At 42.4% G+C, this 17,434-nt stretch overlaps 1 protein-coding gene across 4 annotated transcripts in view; it reads right to left on the bottom strand.

The window, feature by feature from the left end:
* Positions 1 to 16,966, bottom strand: part of cep43 (centrosomal protein 43) — a 25,705-nt gene extending 8,739 nt beyond the window's left edge. The window contains exons 1-12 of one of the 4 annotated variants that reach the window (XM_067571991.1): positions 16,788 to 16,966; positions 15,724 to 15,777; positions 15,579 to 15,633; positions 14,692 to 14,780; positions 12,161 to 12,298; positions 8,769 to 8,795; positions 6,663 to 6,719; positions 6,500 to 6,570; positions 5,696 to 5,757; positions 5,434 to 5,495; positions 3,919 to 3,999; positions 2,059 to 2,112 (exon numbers count right to left, since the gene is read on the bottom strand). In XM_067571991.1, coding sequence (XP_067428092.1) covers positions 2,059 to 2,112; positions 3,919 to 3,999; positions 5,434 to 5,495; positions 5,696 to 5,757; positions 6,500 to 6,570; positions 6,663 to 6,719; positions 8,769 to 8,795; positions 12,161 to 12,298; positions 14,692 to 14,780; positions 15,579 to 15,633; positions 15,724 to 15,777; positions 16,788 to 16,871 — 834 coding nt within the window. In that variant the 5' untranslated portion in view covers positions 16,872 to 16,966. The remainder of the gene's footprint in view (positions 1 to 2,058; positions 2,113 to 3,918; positions 4,000 to 5,433; positions 5,496 to 5,695; positions 5,758 to 6,499; positions 6,571 to 6,662; positions 6,720 to 8,768; positions 8,796 to 12,160; positions 12,299 to 14,691; positions 14,781 to 15,578; positions 15,634 to 15,723; positions 15,778 to 16,787) is intronic. The other 3 variants (XM_067571993.1, XM_067571995.1, XM_067571992.1) reach the window with 3 other exon arrangements.
* Between the last annotated feature and the right edge of the window lie 468 nt (positions 16,967 to 17,434).

Consider the following 17,434-nt stretch of genomic DNA (forward strand, 5'->3'; position numbering starts at 1 on the left):
ATAAAGGTGAATTTCTTCAGTTTTGTCTGTTTTTCTGTTCGGAGCGTCGTTCTTTCTGTTTGAATTCATGGATGTTTACACAGGACGGACATTAAAGGTGCTGATATTAGTGGAAAGAAGATGATGCATCATATCTGTCATTTATGACTTGCAGAAGAGCAGGTGTCAGTTTGGATGAAGGTGTTTTTTGAGATTCTGCGTGATGAGGCTCTAAGAAAGAAATCAAGCTAACGTCTTAAAGGACACATTCACCATTTTTCCAAGTCTGTTTTTTTAAATTTTCAAGACTAACTTTGCAAGATTTCCACTTGATTTGTCTCTTTTGGACAAATGAAACTTCATATTATAGCTTCAGATAAACTTTGAAATCCATCAGTCTGGACACACATGACGACTGTTGAGCTGCACATGGATCTGATCAGTCCCTGTTGATGATGTCATCACGTGTGTGATATGTAAAGAGTTCTTTAAACATGTTTGATATTTGCGACCGATGATGTTACTTGCGTGTCACCTGAGGGAGACGTACCAATAAATAAACCAAAGAAGAAGAAAGGTTTGTGGTTTGTTATATAATGTGGTTACCTGGATGTGCAGAGCCGCTAGCTAACGTACGCTACATTTCCACTGCTTTAGTTAAATAAATTCAACAATATACGTGCTGTTTTCACTCAAAGCCGACCATCAGAGGGGGGACGGAGGAGACACGACATCATTTAAATAGTTTAATACAAGCGTACATCCATGAGCATGTTATCCACATGCTACAGCTAAGTGGTGCACTGAGAAAACGTTCCGGGTGGAACTCAAGTAATAGAAGTTTTGTGGATTGCCGTAATTACCGGTGATGCAGTAACAAAACTTTAACAGAGCAAATGGAAGCAGATCAGAAAACAAGGAGGCGTCAAACTAAAATATGAGCAAATTAATAATAAAGGCCTCTCTGATATGAGCCTGCTTCCAATAAAGGCCTGGTACCATCTGCAGCTAAACAAAGGCCACTATTAGAGGAAATATGGTAAATTTTTATTAAGGCTTAAAGTTAAGCATAATTAAGGGCGTGGCCAGTTTGAGTGACAGACGGATGTCGTCACAGGCAAGTCGCTACCATGGCAACAACGTTGATTAGGTAATGTAACCATGGTGTAACCCCAGATTCACAGAGTATAGCCGTACACATCACTATTTCAGTGTGTTTTCAGTTCATGAAAGTTAATTGTAACATTTTAGTCGCCTAAAAAAAGTCTTGTTCAGTGTTTGGTTGAACTAAAAGACCCTCTAAGGAGTCACATGTTCCATTTTTCCGGTAAGTTCATTTTGTTTAATGGTTTTAAGGCTGTTTTTCGCTAGCGAAAATTAGCATTAGCATTATCATAGTTAACCATAGACTCTAAATGCACTATGCTAACCAAGCTAGCAGCTAGCAGCTAGCATTAGGGTCAGCTCGAACCATGGAACTCGCAGCTTTAAAATAGGAGTCCACAAACCAATGGGTGACGTCATGGCGTCCAGTATTTTTTTACAGTCTATGATGTTTCCTGATGAAATTGATCGATTGATTTCTGGAGCACAGGAGCTCTGTAGTAAGTGTGATCTGCTGTGTGTTAACAGTTAACAGTTAAATGTTTATACTGGGCTCTTACAGGCCACAAAATCAAACTGCTGATGAAGGCAGGACTGTGTTCATGGTGTCCTCTGAAAACGACCGTCAGCATGTTTAAACGCAGTAGAAACAGTACACTGCTACATCTCTACCATCTAGGAGCTTTTTTCCGTCTTTTTTTTGCTTTTTCAGCTCAAATTTCCCTGCATAGAAACAGAACGAGCAGCTGGATACCTCCATGTTTGTTTATGAACAGGACGGATGATTACAGCAAGAAAGACATGTTTCCTGTCCATGTGGGCTCCTGACTGTTTTAAGACAGACTTGGAAAAACTGTGAACCGTCCTTTAATGTGAGAGTTAGTGAATGAGTGGAGTCGTGATAAGAACAGCGTGATTGTGATTGTCAGGTTGAGCTGCTGAAGGTTTCTATTACTCTGCTCCTCATGTCGTTACCTTTGCTGCTGTCTGACTCTGTCCTCTGTGATCTGGACCTTTATACCTGGGGATCTGAGCACGACAGGGACAGAGCAGCTATCAGCACCTGAACACCTGACACTGACATCATCTACACACCTGACACTGACATCATCTACACACCTGACGTCATCTACACACCTGACACTGACATCATCTACACACCTGACACTGACATCATCTACATACCTGACACTGACATCATCTACACACCTGACACTGACATCATCTACACACCTGACACTGACATCATCTACACACCTGACACTGACATCATCTACACACCTGGCGCTGACATCATCTACACACCTGACACTGACATCATCTACACACCTGACACTGACATCATCTACACACCTGACACTGACATCATCTACACACCTGACATCATCTACACACCTGGCGCTGACATCATCTACACACCTGACACTGACATCATCTACACACCTGACATCATCTACACACCTGACACTGACATCATCTACACACCTGACATCATCTACACACCTGACATCATCTACACACCTGACATCATCTACACACCTGACACTGACATCATCTACACACCTGACACTGACATCATCTACACACCTGACATCATCTACACACCTGACGCTGACATCATCTACACACCTGACACTGACATCATCTACACACCTGACACTGACATCATCTACACACCTGACACTGACATCATCTACACACCTGGCACTGACATCATCTACACACCTGGCACTGACATCATCTACACACCTGACGCTGACATCATCTACACACCTGATGCTGACATCATCTACACACCTGGCACTGACATCATCTACACACCTGACATCATCTACACACCTGACGCTGACATCATCTACACACCTGACATCATCTACACACCTGACACTGACATCATCTACACACCTGACGCTGACATCATCTACTTACTTCACACTGACTACCAGCAGTGACTAATGACTCACTAGACATTTTGATATCCGGGCCTCGTTTCCTGATAATGATCAATCTTAGAAGTTTAGAGGGTTTCTCTGTCTGTGCTGCTGAAGGTGATGAATACGTTTTAAGGCAGCTTTGCATATCTAACCATTTGTAATCCCTGATACATAACGAAAGGACATCAAAAAGCGTGAACGTTGTTAACGACACAAATCAATGTTTTATACTTGAAATGAAGTTTTCAGTCTGAAAAGGAAGCTTCATGTGCAGTAAACAGTCTGCAGCCTTTATGATTCATGTTCCTGGGTGGAAGCTGGTTTAAGAAAGTAAACTTTGCTTTATGTGCTGCTGGAGGCTGACGTCACTTCATTCTGCCACTGCTGTATTAGACCTGCTGCATGTAAGTGTGAAATAACATATACACATTTCAAGAGTCTCCAGTCACGATGCTCTTAGGAAACACTAGTTAAGCTTAAGAAGGTTCGTCAGATGGATTTTAGGATCTTAGCCTGCAGGTGGTTTTGGGAAACGAGGCCCTGATCTAAAACATTCAACAGCAACATCTCTCTTCAGAAACACGAGTCCATTTCACCAAATTTGCAGCATGAGGTTGTTTCCTCTTCTATTAATTTTGACACTAATCCGAACAAACACACCCACGTATGAGGATGCGAGATCCCTGCAGGACAAATTTATCTGCAATGTTGGAGTAACAATCAAATCAAATATAATATTAAAGCAATACAATTAAAAAACAGATATGACAACACAAAATTAGCTTATGTGATGCAGAAGTGCATCATGGGACAGCACGAAAGAAAACGTGTTCTGACAGGAGAGTGAAGTGATTTCACACATCAGAGATGAAAACAGCAGCAGCAGGTGAGTCGTACGTACCTTACTGACAGACGGAGAGATGACTTTTTCCTCAGGACACTGACTGAGAGTTTGAACGACGTCATCGGAGTCCTGAACAACCTGAACAGAGACGACGTCACACATCAGCAACACAGCAGCTCACGATTCAACCAGCTCGATGACTGATTACTTACAGACTGATTCTGGTCACTAGTCTACCTCCACTCAGTAATAAAGGACTGTAAAAGTTAGCTGACAAGTGTCAAAAAGTCACAAGTTTCAGATGAACATCAGTTTCATGTGTGAGTGTGCAGTACAGAGATGGACCCATGAGGTTAGCCTAGCTTAGCACAAAACTGGAAGCAGGGGGGAAACTGCTGCCGGCCTGGTTAACATGTTGTATCGTGTTAGCTATCAAGCTAGCATCTAGCAGCTGTTGGTCCACTAATAGCTCCAAACACACTGAGTCTCTGGTTCCAGTCTGGTGAACCTGTTCATGAGCAGCTGAACCGTCCTGAGGTTTCATCTTAAGATGTAAATATAAGACGAGCCGTTCTGCTCCGTTTCATTCACAGAAACATCCCCAAAGAGCCAAAAGAAGGATCAGAAACCAGCAGACACGTTAATCAGTGTCAGTAGTTCTATTAGAGGAAGTGAAACAGAGAATATGAATCCAGCTGTCCAGCCTTTATGACTCATGAGTTTGGATTAAGAAAACCTTTAATAATCCGTGTCTGACACATTCTGGCGTCATATAGCTGCACATTTCTGTCAAAGACGAGCTGCAGTTTCAGGAGGAGCTTCAGGGGAAACTTATTCTACATGATTATAAATGTCAATCTATTAATAGACAATAACAAAGTGTTCAAAGTGTTACAGAAATGTGGGATATTGACTCAAGACTTTTACGGAAAAGTGACTTAAACATTTACTCAGAACGTCATCAGAGCAGCGCTGCTCGGAAACAAAAACCATCTTTCTAAAAGCATAAAGAGCTCCGTGACTAACACGAGAGGCGTCATGTGACGTCACAGAGATACTACACCTGGACCACACGGCCGACCTCGACCTGCTGCTGCAGCCCTGCAGCCCTGCTGCTGCTGCTGCAGCTCCATCAATAATAGAACGCTTCATATCATTTCATTATAAATATTTAATGTTGCTGCTATGATGTAAATATGACTGTCAACACATCTATTCTGGCTGAGAACCACATGTGTCACACGGAAAAATAGGTGAGACCCCGAATCTCTGGATGACGCGCCGCATGTGGGCCGCGTGGCGGCTCTTATCTGTTAACGTGGAAGCCGAAGTGAAAAGCAACAAGTTCCACAACACAAAGACACACTGCAGAGGAGAGAAACTCACAGCCTGCAGCAGGTGATGAGAAGCTTCTCTTATATTTGATTTGATCATATTTAAACTCTGATTGGGGTCAGATGATTCATTTCTGTTAAACAACATAAAACACACGTTAAATCAAGTGTGAGAAAGTGAGAGAGTTTCCACCACAGAGCCCTGAGATCAGCGTGACGAAGGGAAGAATCATCTCACCACACTTCTGCACTGAGTGAAGAGACGCTTGTAGAGTCCCAGAAATACCTGGAAGTCCACAGCTGTGAAGACAAGAGCGAGATAAAGATCAGAGCTGTGTGGTTCCAACTGACAGCAGGAGGATATTAAAGTGTGTAGCTGATAAGAGATCTTTTCAGTTGACATAAATAAACGTGGCTGAAACTGCACAGACGTGTGTTAGTTAACCGACACATCGACCTGCCGTTACAGTTCATGTACAGTATCAGTATAAAAATCTTACTTTTGTTGAGGGTTTTACCAGCAGCTCTGAGCTCATCAGTGATGAACCTCTCCAGCATGTTCCTGCAGGTCACAAACAACCAATCAGATCAACTCATGCGTTTATTATTTCTGTTATATTATATTATTATTAATGTGATGTAAACAGAGCAGACGGCAGAATAAAAGTTTCTCTGAGAGAGATGATGCAGCAGTCATGAAACAGCGTGTGTGGAAACATGCTGAGTGTAATTTCCTCCTCTTATTTACATCCCGTCACCACATTTTACACCGAATCTCACTGACGTTTTTCCCTTCTGCTGCTTTTCATCAGCTCGCCGACAAATACGACTTTTGTATGAAAACGTTTCTGCTGATGTGACAAAAAAACGAGCCGACAGAAAAGAGTCGATTAAAACTCATCAGATGAGCTGAACGTTCTCAGTTTCTTGTATTTAGAACAAGATTTTCTGCTTGTGGTTTATTTATTTAAATACCTGCCGCCTCGTTAGTCATCTGTCTGTTCTGTTGATGATCACTTTTAGTTATTTATCTGATTACTGTGGGCTCTTCTCTGGTTTCTAAGTGGATTTCTGGAGGTTTACTGGTGATGGACATGAGAGATAATGATCTTCTATCTGAGTGAGTCATGGCTCTGAGATGAAGAAGAAGATGACTTTCCACTCTTCTTCATCTTCATATAGTATCTCCGACTATTACAGAGCAGATCCTGTCGTCCCCCCCCCCCCGGGGAGGCTTGACATGAGTCACTGCTACTTCCTGTCTGAAGGAAACTTCTTTAAATAATCATCTGCTTCAGACTCACTGGTTCAAACTGGGGAACAGATCTGTGAAGACGAACTTCAGGTCGTCTTTTAACACCGAGCCGCTCCTGTCCTGAAAACACAAAACAACAACCGACACGTCAACACGCCGGGCCGTGATCGATCGGACAGGAAGTGATTACTGTCAGTGTTGTGGATGTTCACCTTGTCGTGAAGGTCAAATTTCTTCCGGGCAGATGTGATCTGTTTTTGAGAAAGTTCCTACGACGGAAGGAAAATAACTTTGTTTGTCAAAAGTTATAAAAACAGGAACAAAAACAGTTTTTAAGGCATTTTCAGCGTCAGTTGAGATCATTCAAGACACAGTTATTATACTAAATAAATAAACTTCATCTCTTTTCAAACACACGATCAACATTCATTAATAGAATTCATCTAAAACTCAGCATCAATATCAAACATCTGAACTTCTGATCACTGTTAATCATTAAACTTTAGTTAAAAAGAGCAAATCAACCAAATCATCATGTGACCTGGTGTTGACCTGTCAGACCTGCGGCTCTTTGATCTGATATCACTTCATCAGACATCATTATCTCAATCTAAACCAAAGAGAATCACTTCAATAACATCATCACTCAGGAAAAACTACTTTCAATCCCAGTAAGAATCTATATGTATCAACTGCATGGATGAATACATGAGCGTTACATCCTCTATGATTGAATGAAGGACACATGTGAGACTTTATAAAACTCTCTGAGAGTCACAACTTGTCTTAAAGTTCATTCAGTGTCACTGACTCAAAATAATCAGTTATGTAACTTTTATTAGTTGTGAAACTTCCTGCCTTCGTTGTCTCATTAAAGTGTGTTTGTAGAGTCGGAGGCAGACAGGTGAGCGTGTTACTAAATCACAAGAAACCACACGACAACCTCATAGTGCTGAGCTGTTCACTCCTCCATCACCACAAGCTGCTGCTGCTGCTCAGATCACTATTTATTAATATCTGCACCACTGAAATTTATCTTATTTTGTTCATTTTCAGGACATTTGGTTAAATTCTGCCTGACTGCAGGTGTAACAGAGACGTTACAGTAACGTTACAGTAACGTTACAGTAACGTTACAGTAACGTTACAGTAACGTTAGTGCTGCTGTGGGTTATAACCTGCTCTGAGCATCGATGGCGTCCTGATATCGACTCCATCTGACAGCGAAGTGAAACGCAGTCTGAACAGAAACCAGGACACACTGAGATCAACAGGAAACCAAAAACCCAGCCCACCTCCATCTGTACAGTCAGAACGCCTGACGACTGACCCAGATCATAACACACACACACCCTAATACACACTAACACACACTAACACACACACACCCTAACACACACTAACACACTATAACACACACACACTAACACACACTATAACACACACACCCTAATACACACTAACACTGTAACACACACACACACTAACACACTATAACACACACACCCTAATACACACTAACACTGTAACACACACACACACTAACACACTATAACACACACACCCTAATACACACTAACACTGTAACACACACACACACTAACACACTATAACACACACTAACACACACACACTAACACTATAACACACACTAACACACACATTATAACACACACTAACACACACATTATAACACACACTAACACACACATTATAACACACACTAACACACTATAACACACACACCCTAATACACACTAACACTGTAACACACACACACACTAACACACTAACACACACTAACACACACACACTAACACACACATTATAACACACACTAACACACACACACACTAACACTATAACACACACACACACTAATACACACTAACACACACACACAAACACACACACACACTTACACACACACACACACAAACTAATACACACTAACACACACACACACAAACACACACACACTTACACACACTATAACACACACACACTATAACACACACACACACTTACACACACACTATAACACACACACACTATAACACACACACTCACACACACACTATAACACACACTAACACACACTATAACACACACACACTCTCACACACACTCTCACACACACTCTCACACACACACACACACTATAACACACACACTAACACACACACACTGTAACACACGCACTATAACACACACACACACACTAACACACACACACTGTAACACACACACTATAACACACACACACACTATAACACACACACACTGTAACACACACACACACTATAACACACACTCACCTTGGGGATGTTTGCACTTCTGTCTCCCTGTTGACATCAAACAGAGACATTAGAGATCAGATTTAAAACATCTGCGTGATGTTGAGCTGATGGCGGCGTCAACACGCCTGCTCAGAGCGCCGCCGCTGACCAGCGACAAGTGTGATACTAACCTTCAACTAACCGTTACTAACATCCTACTAACCGTTACTAACCTCCTACTAACCGTTACTGACCTCCTACTAACCGTTACTGACCTCCTACTAACCGTTACTAACCTCCTACTAACCGTTACTGACCTCCTACTAACCGTTACTGACCTCCTACTGAGCGTTACTGACCTCCTACTGACCGTTACTGACCTCCTACTGACCGTTACTGACCTCCTACTAACCGTTACTAACCTCCTACTGAGCGTTACTGACCTCCTACTAACCGTTACTGACCTCCTACTAACCGTTACTAACCTCCTACTAACCGTTACTAACCTCCTACTAACCGTTACTGACCTCCTACTGAGCGTTACTGACCTCCTACTAACCGTTACTGACCTCCTACTAACCTCCTACTGACAGTTACTGACCGTTACTGACCTCCTACTGACAGTTACTGAGTGTTACTGACCTCCTACTGACCGTTACTAACCTCCTACTGACCGTTACTGACCTCCTACTGACCGTTACTGACCTCCTACTGACAGTTACTGACCGTTACTGACCTCCTACTGACCGTTACTGACCTCCTACTGACCGTTACTGACCTCCTACTGACAGTTACTGAGCGTTACTGACCTCCTACTGACCGTTACTAACCTCCTACTGACCGTTACTGACCTCCTACTGACAGTTACTGAGCGTTACTGACCTCCTACTAACCGTTACTAACCTCCTACTGACCGTTACTAACCTCCTACTAACCGTTACTGACCTCCTACTAACCGTTACTAACCTCCTACTAACCGTTACTAACCTCCTACTAACCGTTACTGACCTCCTACTGAGCGTTACTGACCTCCTACTAACCGTTACTGACCTCCTACTAACCTCCTACTGACAGTTACTGACCGTTACTGACCTCCTACTGACAGTTACTGAGCGTTACTGACCTCCTACTGACCGTTACTAACCTCCTACTGACAGTTACTGAGCGTTACTGACCTCCTACTGACCGTTACTAACCTCCTACTGACCGTTACTAACCTCCTACTAACCGTTACTGACCTCCTCCTGAGCGTTACTGACCTCCTACTAACCGTTACTGACCTCCTACTAACCTCCTACTGACAGTTACTGACCGCTACTGACCTCCTACTGACCGTTACTGACCTCCTACTAACCGTTACTAACCTCTTACTAACCGTTACTAACCTCCTACTAACCGTTACTAACCTCCTACTAACCGTTACTGACCTCCTACTGAGCGTTACTGACCTCCTACTGACCGTTACTAACCTCCTACTGACCGTTACTAACCTCCTACTAACCGTTACTGACAGTTACTGACCGTTACTGACCTCCTACTAACCGTTACTGACCTCCTACTGAGCGTTACTGACCTCCTACTGACCGTTACTAACCTCCTACTGACCGTTACTAACCTCCTACTAACCGTTACTGACCTCCTACTAACCGTTACTAACCTCCTACTAACCGTTACTGACCTCCTACTAACCTCCTACTGACAGTTACTGACCGTTACTGACCTCCTACTAACCGTTACTGACCTCCTACTAACCTCCTACTGACAGTTACTGACCGTTACTGACCTCCTACTGACCGTTACTAACCTCCTACTAACCGTTACTAACCTCTTACTAACCGTTACTAACCTCCTACTAACCGTTACTAACCTCCTACTGACAGTTACTGACCTCCTACTGACCGTTACTGACCTCCTACTGAGCGTTACTGACCTCCTACTGAGCGTTACTGACCTCCTACTGACCGTTACTAACCTCCTACTAACTGTTACTAACCTCCTACTAACCGTTACTGACCTCCTACTGACTGTTACTGACCTCCTACTAACCGTTACTGACCTCCTACTGAGCGTTACTGACCTCCTACTAACCGTTACTGACCTCCTACTAACCGTTACTGACCTCCTACTGAGCGTTACTGACCTCCTACTGAGCGTTACTGACCTCCTACTGACTGTTACTGACCTCCTACTAACCGTTACTGACCTCCTACTGAGCGTTACTGACCTCCTACTGACCGTTACTAACCTCCTACTAACTGTTACTAACCTCCTACTAACCGTTACTGACCTCCTACTGACTGTTACTAACCTCCTACTAACCGTTACTGACCTCCTACTGAGCGTTACTGACCTCCTACTAACCGTTACTGACCTCCTACTAACCGTTACTGACCTCCTACTGAGCGTTACTGACCTCCTACTGACTGTTACTGACCTCCTACTAACCGTTACTGACCTCCTACTAACCGTTACTGACCTCTTACTAACCGTTACTGACCTCTTACTAACCGTTACTAACCTCCTACTAACCGTTACTAACCTCCTACTGACTGTTACTGACCTCCTACTAACCGTTACTGACCTCTTACTAACCGTTACTAACCTCCTACTAACTGTTACTAACCTCCTACTGAGCGTTACTGACCTCCTACTGACTGTTACTGACCTCCTACTAACCGTTACTGACCTCCTACTAACCGTTACTGACCTCTTACTAACCGTTACTGACCTCTTACTAACCGTTACTAACCTCCTACTAACTGTTACTAACCTCCTACTGAGCGTTACTGACCTCCTACTGACTGTTACTAACCTCCTACTGACTGTTACTAACCTCCTACTGAGCGTTACTAACCTCCTACTGACCGTTACTAACCTCCTACTGAGCGTTACTAACCTCCTACTGAGCGTTACTAACCTCCTACTGAGCGTTACTAACCTCCTACTGACCGTTACTGACCTCCTACTGACCGTTACTAACCTCCTACTGACCGTTACTGACCTCCTACTGACTGTTACTAACCTCCTACTAACCGTTACTAACCTCTTACTAACCGTTACTAACCTCCTACTAACTGTTACTAACCTCCTACTAACTGTTACTAACCTCCTACTAACTGTTACTAACCTCCTACTAACCGTTACTAACCTCCTACTAACCGTTACTAACCTCTTACTAACTGTTACTAACCTCCTGCTAACCGTTACTGACCTCCTACTGACTGTTACTAACCTCCTACTAACCGTTACTGACCTCCTACTGACTGTTACTGACCTCCTACTGACTGTTACTAACCTCCTACTGACCGTTACTAACCTCCTACTGACCGTTACTAACCTCCTACTGACTGTTACTGACCTCTAACATAAACACTGAGATGTGAACTGAGGGGATGAAAACAGATCATTGAGGACAGAGCGACAGCCGTCACCTCGGTGGAGACGCTCGTCTTGTCTTTGTGTCGTCCTCTCCTGACGAGCTCCAGCAGCAGAGGAGAGTTCCTGTTCAGCTCAGACTCAGACAGACCCAGATCTCTGCAGACCAGGTCCCGACTGTCCAGACCGTTCAGCTGCAAACACACAAACACAAAGATGACAGCAGAGTGTCTGTTAAAAAGGGCTGAACGGGAATAAAACTGTTATCCAGGTCTGTAACATGAGTTACTTGTTGTTGTCAGTATTTGTTCAACTTCACTGTGAATATTTTAACCAACAAACACTTTAAAGTATTCTGTCACAGAGACTAAAGACACCAGAACATATTCACATTTAAGAAGCTGGAATCAGAGAATTTGGACTCAAAACAACTGATCGATTAATGGATTGTTGCAGCTGTAGATGGATGATGATGTTGTTAGTGTAAACTGTAGACGTGTCAGTCAGATGATGTGATTTCTGCTGTTGAAAGCTCCTCTATATGTAGCCGAGACACTACTTCTGATTATTTTATTTCCTTTTAATTGGTGACAAATTAAAGATAGTTTTTCACCATTTGTGCCACGTGTACTGAACAAGATCTGAACGTCAAGAATGATTAAACAAACACAAACAAAACATCAAAAGCCTAGAAGGCCGTTAGATCGTCTGAAGAAAAGGAGAAGCTGCGGTTTTCTGCATCGAGCAGACATCCCTAGATTTTAATCTCTGTACAAAAGAAGTTCAAAAACTTCCACATAGTCAAAGTGAGAGATAAAGAAATGGTCACCATTTTGTGTAAAGTCACGTAACGTCGGCATGTAACTGATGGTTGTCCTGGAGACGATATGTGATGATACAAATAACAGGAAGTTGTAGAGTTATAAAAAGAAAAGCAGAGAGAGACTCAGGGTTCCTAACGGAGAGAGATCATCTTTGAGACTATCTTTAGTCTTATGTTACTTATTTTGTTAAACCAAATAAAACTGGTTTGTATTTTTAAGTTCCTGACTTGTGCTCGTCTCTGAGGTCCTCTGGTGATTGCCTCCTTTAGGAACGACTGACGATTAAAAACGATGATGAAATCTGTTCAGAACAAACTTGTAGTGTTTCTTGAATAACAGGAAGGTTCAGGTTTAATGACTGAGGTCAACATGCTGCTGTACATGTGATAGAGGTGTGATTTAGGGGTTTAACTGACTAAACTGGCTCTGAAGCTGCCCTATAAAACCAGGCGAGCGTCCTCAGACCGTCAGAGTGGGTCTCCTCCAGAGTCGACCTGTTAGGAGGCTCTTGGAGGATTTTCAAACCTCCGACACCTATTTGTAACCGATACACTTGGTTGTGACCTGGCTGTTAGGATTCCTGACTAAACAGGCCCCGTTGGTAGCGGTTCAATGACAGCTGGTGATGATAGAAGCCAGACTGAATCTGGTTCAAGAGCTTGGATGGTCCTGTGTCTGTAGATGTTGGGAACTACGTTGGATACCCCGGTCAGAGGTAGAGGACGGCCGTCTGTCGGTGCTTTATCCACACCGGCAGGAGGTATCGGTCGTCTGTAGGCAGAAACCATCACACTACCAAAAAGATTTACAATAAGTACAGTTTATACAAAAAGATAAAAAGATTGATTAAAAGAAAAAACACAAGATCAATAGATCGACCTGAGACAACATGGAGACAGAACGCAGAGCAGCAAAGATTCATCGATTGGTCGACAACTACTGAATTAATCGCTGCCTATTGTGAACATTTTGAAGAAGAAAATGCTAAAATTCTCTGATTCGGCTTCTTAAATGTGTTTCTTTGGTCTCTGTGACAGTAAACTGAAGATCTTTGGCTTTAGGAAACACTGATCCACATTTTATGGACCAAACAACTAATCAATTAATCCAGAAAATAACGGACAGATGAATCAATAGTGAAAATAATCGTTAGCTACAGCTGTAATTATCAGCTTTATCCTTTATACCACATTCACATCCGGTGTTAACACGTGATGGTTATCAGGATCGGTCAGACCGCATCTGGAGGAGATCAGATCTCAGCAGGGTGAAATCTGTGCAGCGTGACCACATTCATAAGACAAAAAAACCATCTTGTAAGTTGAAAGGTCACCGAGCTCTGCCACTTCCTGTCAGATACATTAAGGCCCGTAAAAACTACAAGCAGCAGCAGCAACAAGTCTTCCCTCACAAGGAAGTGAACAACGTGCGTTCACGGCAGCAGTTTATTTGTTTTATTTATCACTATGCAGCTGAAACATCATCAACATAAATACAACTGCTGAGCTGCATCATCAGCTGTCTACAGTCAGAGTCACTGAGAAGCTGGAGACAAAAAGATCTGAACTGAGAATCTATCAGTCAGCAGGTGTGGAAGTAGACAACATCATTATAGTCCTTTAACAATCAATAACTGAACATTTCTGAAGCAGAGAGCTCGTTAGTGTGTGTGTGTGTGTGTGTGTGTGTGTGTGTGTGTGTGTGTCGCAGCCACAAACCACAGAAACGCCTCCTACAGCCGCCCTGCGGTCGCATCGACTCACCGAGTTGATCTCCGGCTGGAACACAGCGAGGCTGAAGTCCAAGTTAAACACCTGCAGGAAGTCCATGATCAGACTGGCCACCAGCCGGCCTGCAGGGCACAAAACACACACTCAGGACCCGACCGGAGACACACAAGAGGATCAATAACTGTCCTCACATTTAACACCTCAGAGGCACCAAACACAGTTTCCCTCCATCACAGACAAATATCATTCTGTGAATCATCAAATAAAAGCTGGTGTAAATCATTTCAGTCATTTTTCAAACAAAAATGACAAAACTTTGATGGTTCAAAGTCCTTAAACTGGAGGATTTGTTCTTTTTCTTTGAGGTTCTGGACTGTTACAGATAAAAGAGGTGAGCTGAAGGCGTCACAGAGCTCTCTGTGTGTGTCAAAAGTCTGATAGATCTTATTTTTTTCAATTTCTCATGTCACCCAGTGCAGCGCTGGGACTCACTGCCGGCACAGAAGAATCAGACATATCAGGCTTTAATCAGTTCATCGTTGGTTTGGATCCAAACATGAGACTCATTGTGACGATAAGAGAAACACAGAAAATCAGCAGATATTGATAAGAGGAGACATCAGTGAGGTTCTGATGACGGCAGCACAGCTCCACCTTGAGGTGTAAAACACAAACTGCAACAATTCCTGAACTCCAGAGCCTGAAGTCAGTCCTTCAAACACGTGTGTGTGCCCTTTCAACACATGAATAACTAAACTACATCATGACAAAAAAACACCAGAAACCAATAAGTTCTCATCACTAGTTATTCACAAGGAAACCAGCTGCATGAAGGAAGGAAACACTGAACCAGACGGAGAAGAAAAATCATGAAAAAACAACATGAAGCAGAATGAAAACAGACGACACGTCAAACTCACCGTCTTTGCTGTTGAGACATTTCTTCAGGTTTTCATTAACCAGAGGAGTTTTGTTCTGAAGATAAAAAGACAAAACAAAGGAGTAAACTAACATCAGCTTTAAGTGTTTAAAACAGCAGGAAGGTTTAGCAGGAGCAACCGTCACCTCCAGTCTGTCCTGCTCCTCCATGGCCAGAAACACCGCCGCCCTCATCTCCGCCTGCAGACGACAAACAAGACGACAGTCAGAGACGCTTTTATGTCTTTTATATCTGGACGTCTTGACTTTACTCTGACAGCAGGCTGAGGTTTCTGATGACACACACATCTGTAACAGCTGGTTAAATTAGAGACGTGCTTGTCTGAAGTTCATCACTGATTTCCTACATTTTAACGCACACACAGGACTGAAAAAGTTGCTTGTTTGTCCAGCTGAATTCACATCACTTTACAGAAAGACACACATTAAGAGTCTGAGACTGTGTTCGGTCCTTCTCTTACATTTGAGACACACATCAAGTACATCACAAGAACGCTGAAATCCTTTAACATGTCTTTTACATATCAGTCAGAATCAACTACTGTAATTAACTTAAAAACAGCAACAAACAGAACAGCTGAGTCAAGACAAGCTGGATGACGTCACAGCATCCTGATGTCTCTGTATATCTATCACATCCTTTACGTCATTTAACTGTTTATTCGACTGAACTGAAACTGTTTTGGTGATCGATCAAGTCACAACTTGGGAGACAAAATCTTTTTTATTATGCAGAAGACAGAACAGAGTGTTAAAAGTCTATTTATCGGTTCTGAAAACTGAGGTTTACCTTGTTAAACATCCTCTAAATGTTCAAAAATATGCAAAAGGTCTCAAATATCCAGTTTACTGTCTTATATGACAAATACAAACATTAATCATATTTAAGAGAATAAAGTAAATATATAAAAAAATAATCAAATAGATTTAAACGATGAAAACGATGCTTCTCAGATGAGGCTAAGCTAACAGTGCTAACAGTTAGCGACACATCATCTGTGAGTTTATTGTTGTTTCAGCTGAAAACTTACAATAAAACAACTTAAACTGGTGTAAAGTGTTTAGTTTCTGTAACTTTACCGACTAACGTCTCAGTGCTAGCTGCTGTTTAGCTGCTGTTTAGCTGCTGTTAGCTCGTTGCTAACCGGTTAAATCCATGATTAGTTATATTAAGTTTAAATATTTCAGACCTTCAGCTTGTTGAGGATTCCGCTGTTCTCCAGGTTCTGGATCAGAAGATCTCTCAGCTCGGTGTCGTCCTCTGCAGCCGACATGTTTAACGTTTAACTGAAGGTAACTGCAGCTAACTGCTAACTGTCAGGACAACAAATCAAAACAAACAACCCGGAACTCACTTCTTCTTCTTCTTCTTCGTGAGGTTTTATGGCGTTTAGTAAACCAGCTTAAAGGTGCATTACTGCCGCCTGCTGGACCGGAGCGCAGACAACAAAACAAGAAATAAATAAATAAATAAAAACAGATTAAAGTCCGTATTAAGGAAAATGAGAGATTTCTTTCCAAACACATTATACATGTCAGGAAATCATTTCTGAAAACATGAATAGACTGAGAACTATGTCATTTTTGAATTTGAGCGTTAAACTTTTTTTCACTATATCTCTGTTCAGGATTATTTTCTCAATTAATCAATTAGTTGTTTAGTCCATATAATGTCAGTAAATGCTGAAAAATGTCAATCGGTGTTTCCCAAAAACCCAGTGATGGAGAGAAAGTACAAGTCTTTCAGTGTTTGATGTCAGACACTGTGAGGAGGAAGAAGTACTCAGATCCTTTACTGCAGTAAAATAGAGCAATATACAAATACTCCATTACAAGT

Source organism: Thunnus thynnus, chromosome 18 (genome assembly GCF_963924715.1).
Source record: "Thunnus thynnus chromosome 18, fThuThy2.1, whole genome shotgun sequence".
Taxonomy (NCBI): Eukaryota; Metazoa; Chordata; class Actinopteri; order Scombriformes; family Scombridae; genus Thunnus; species Thunnus thynnus.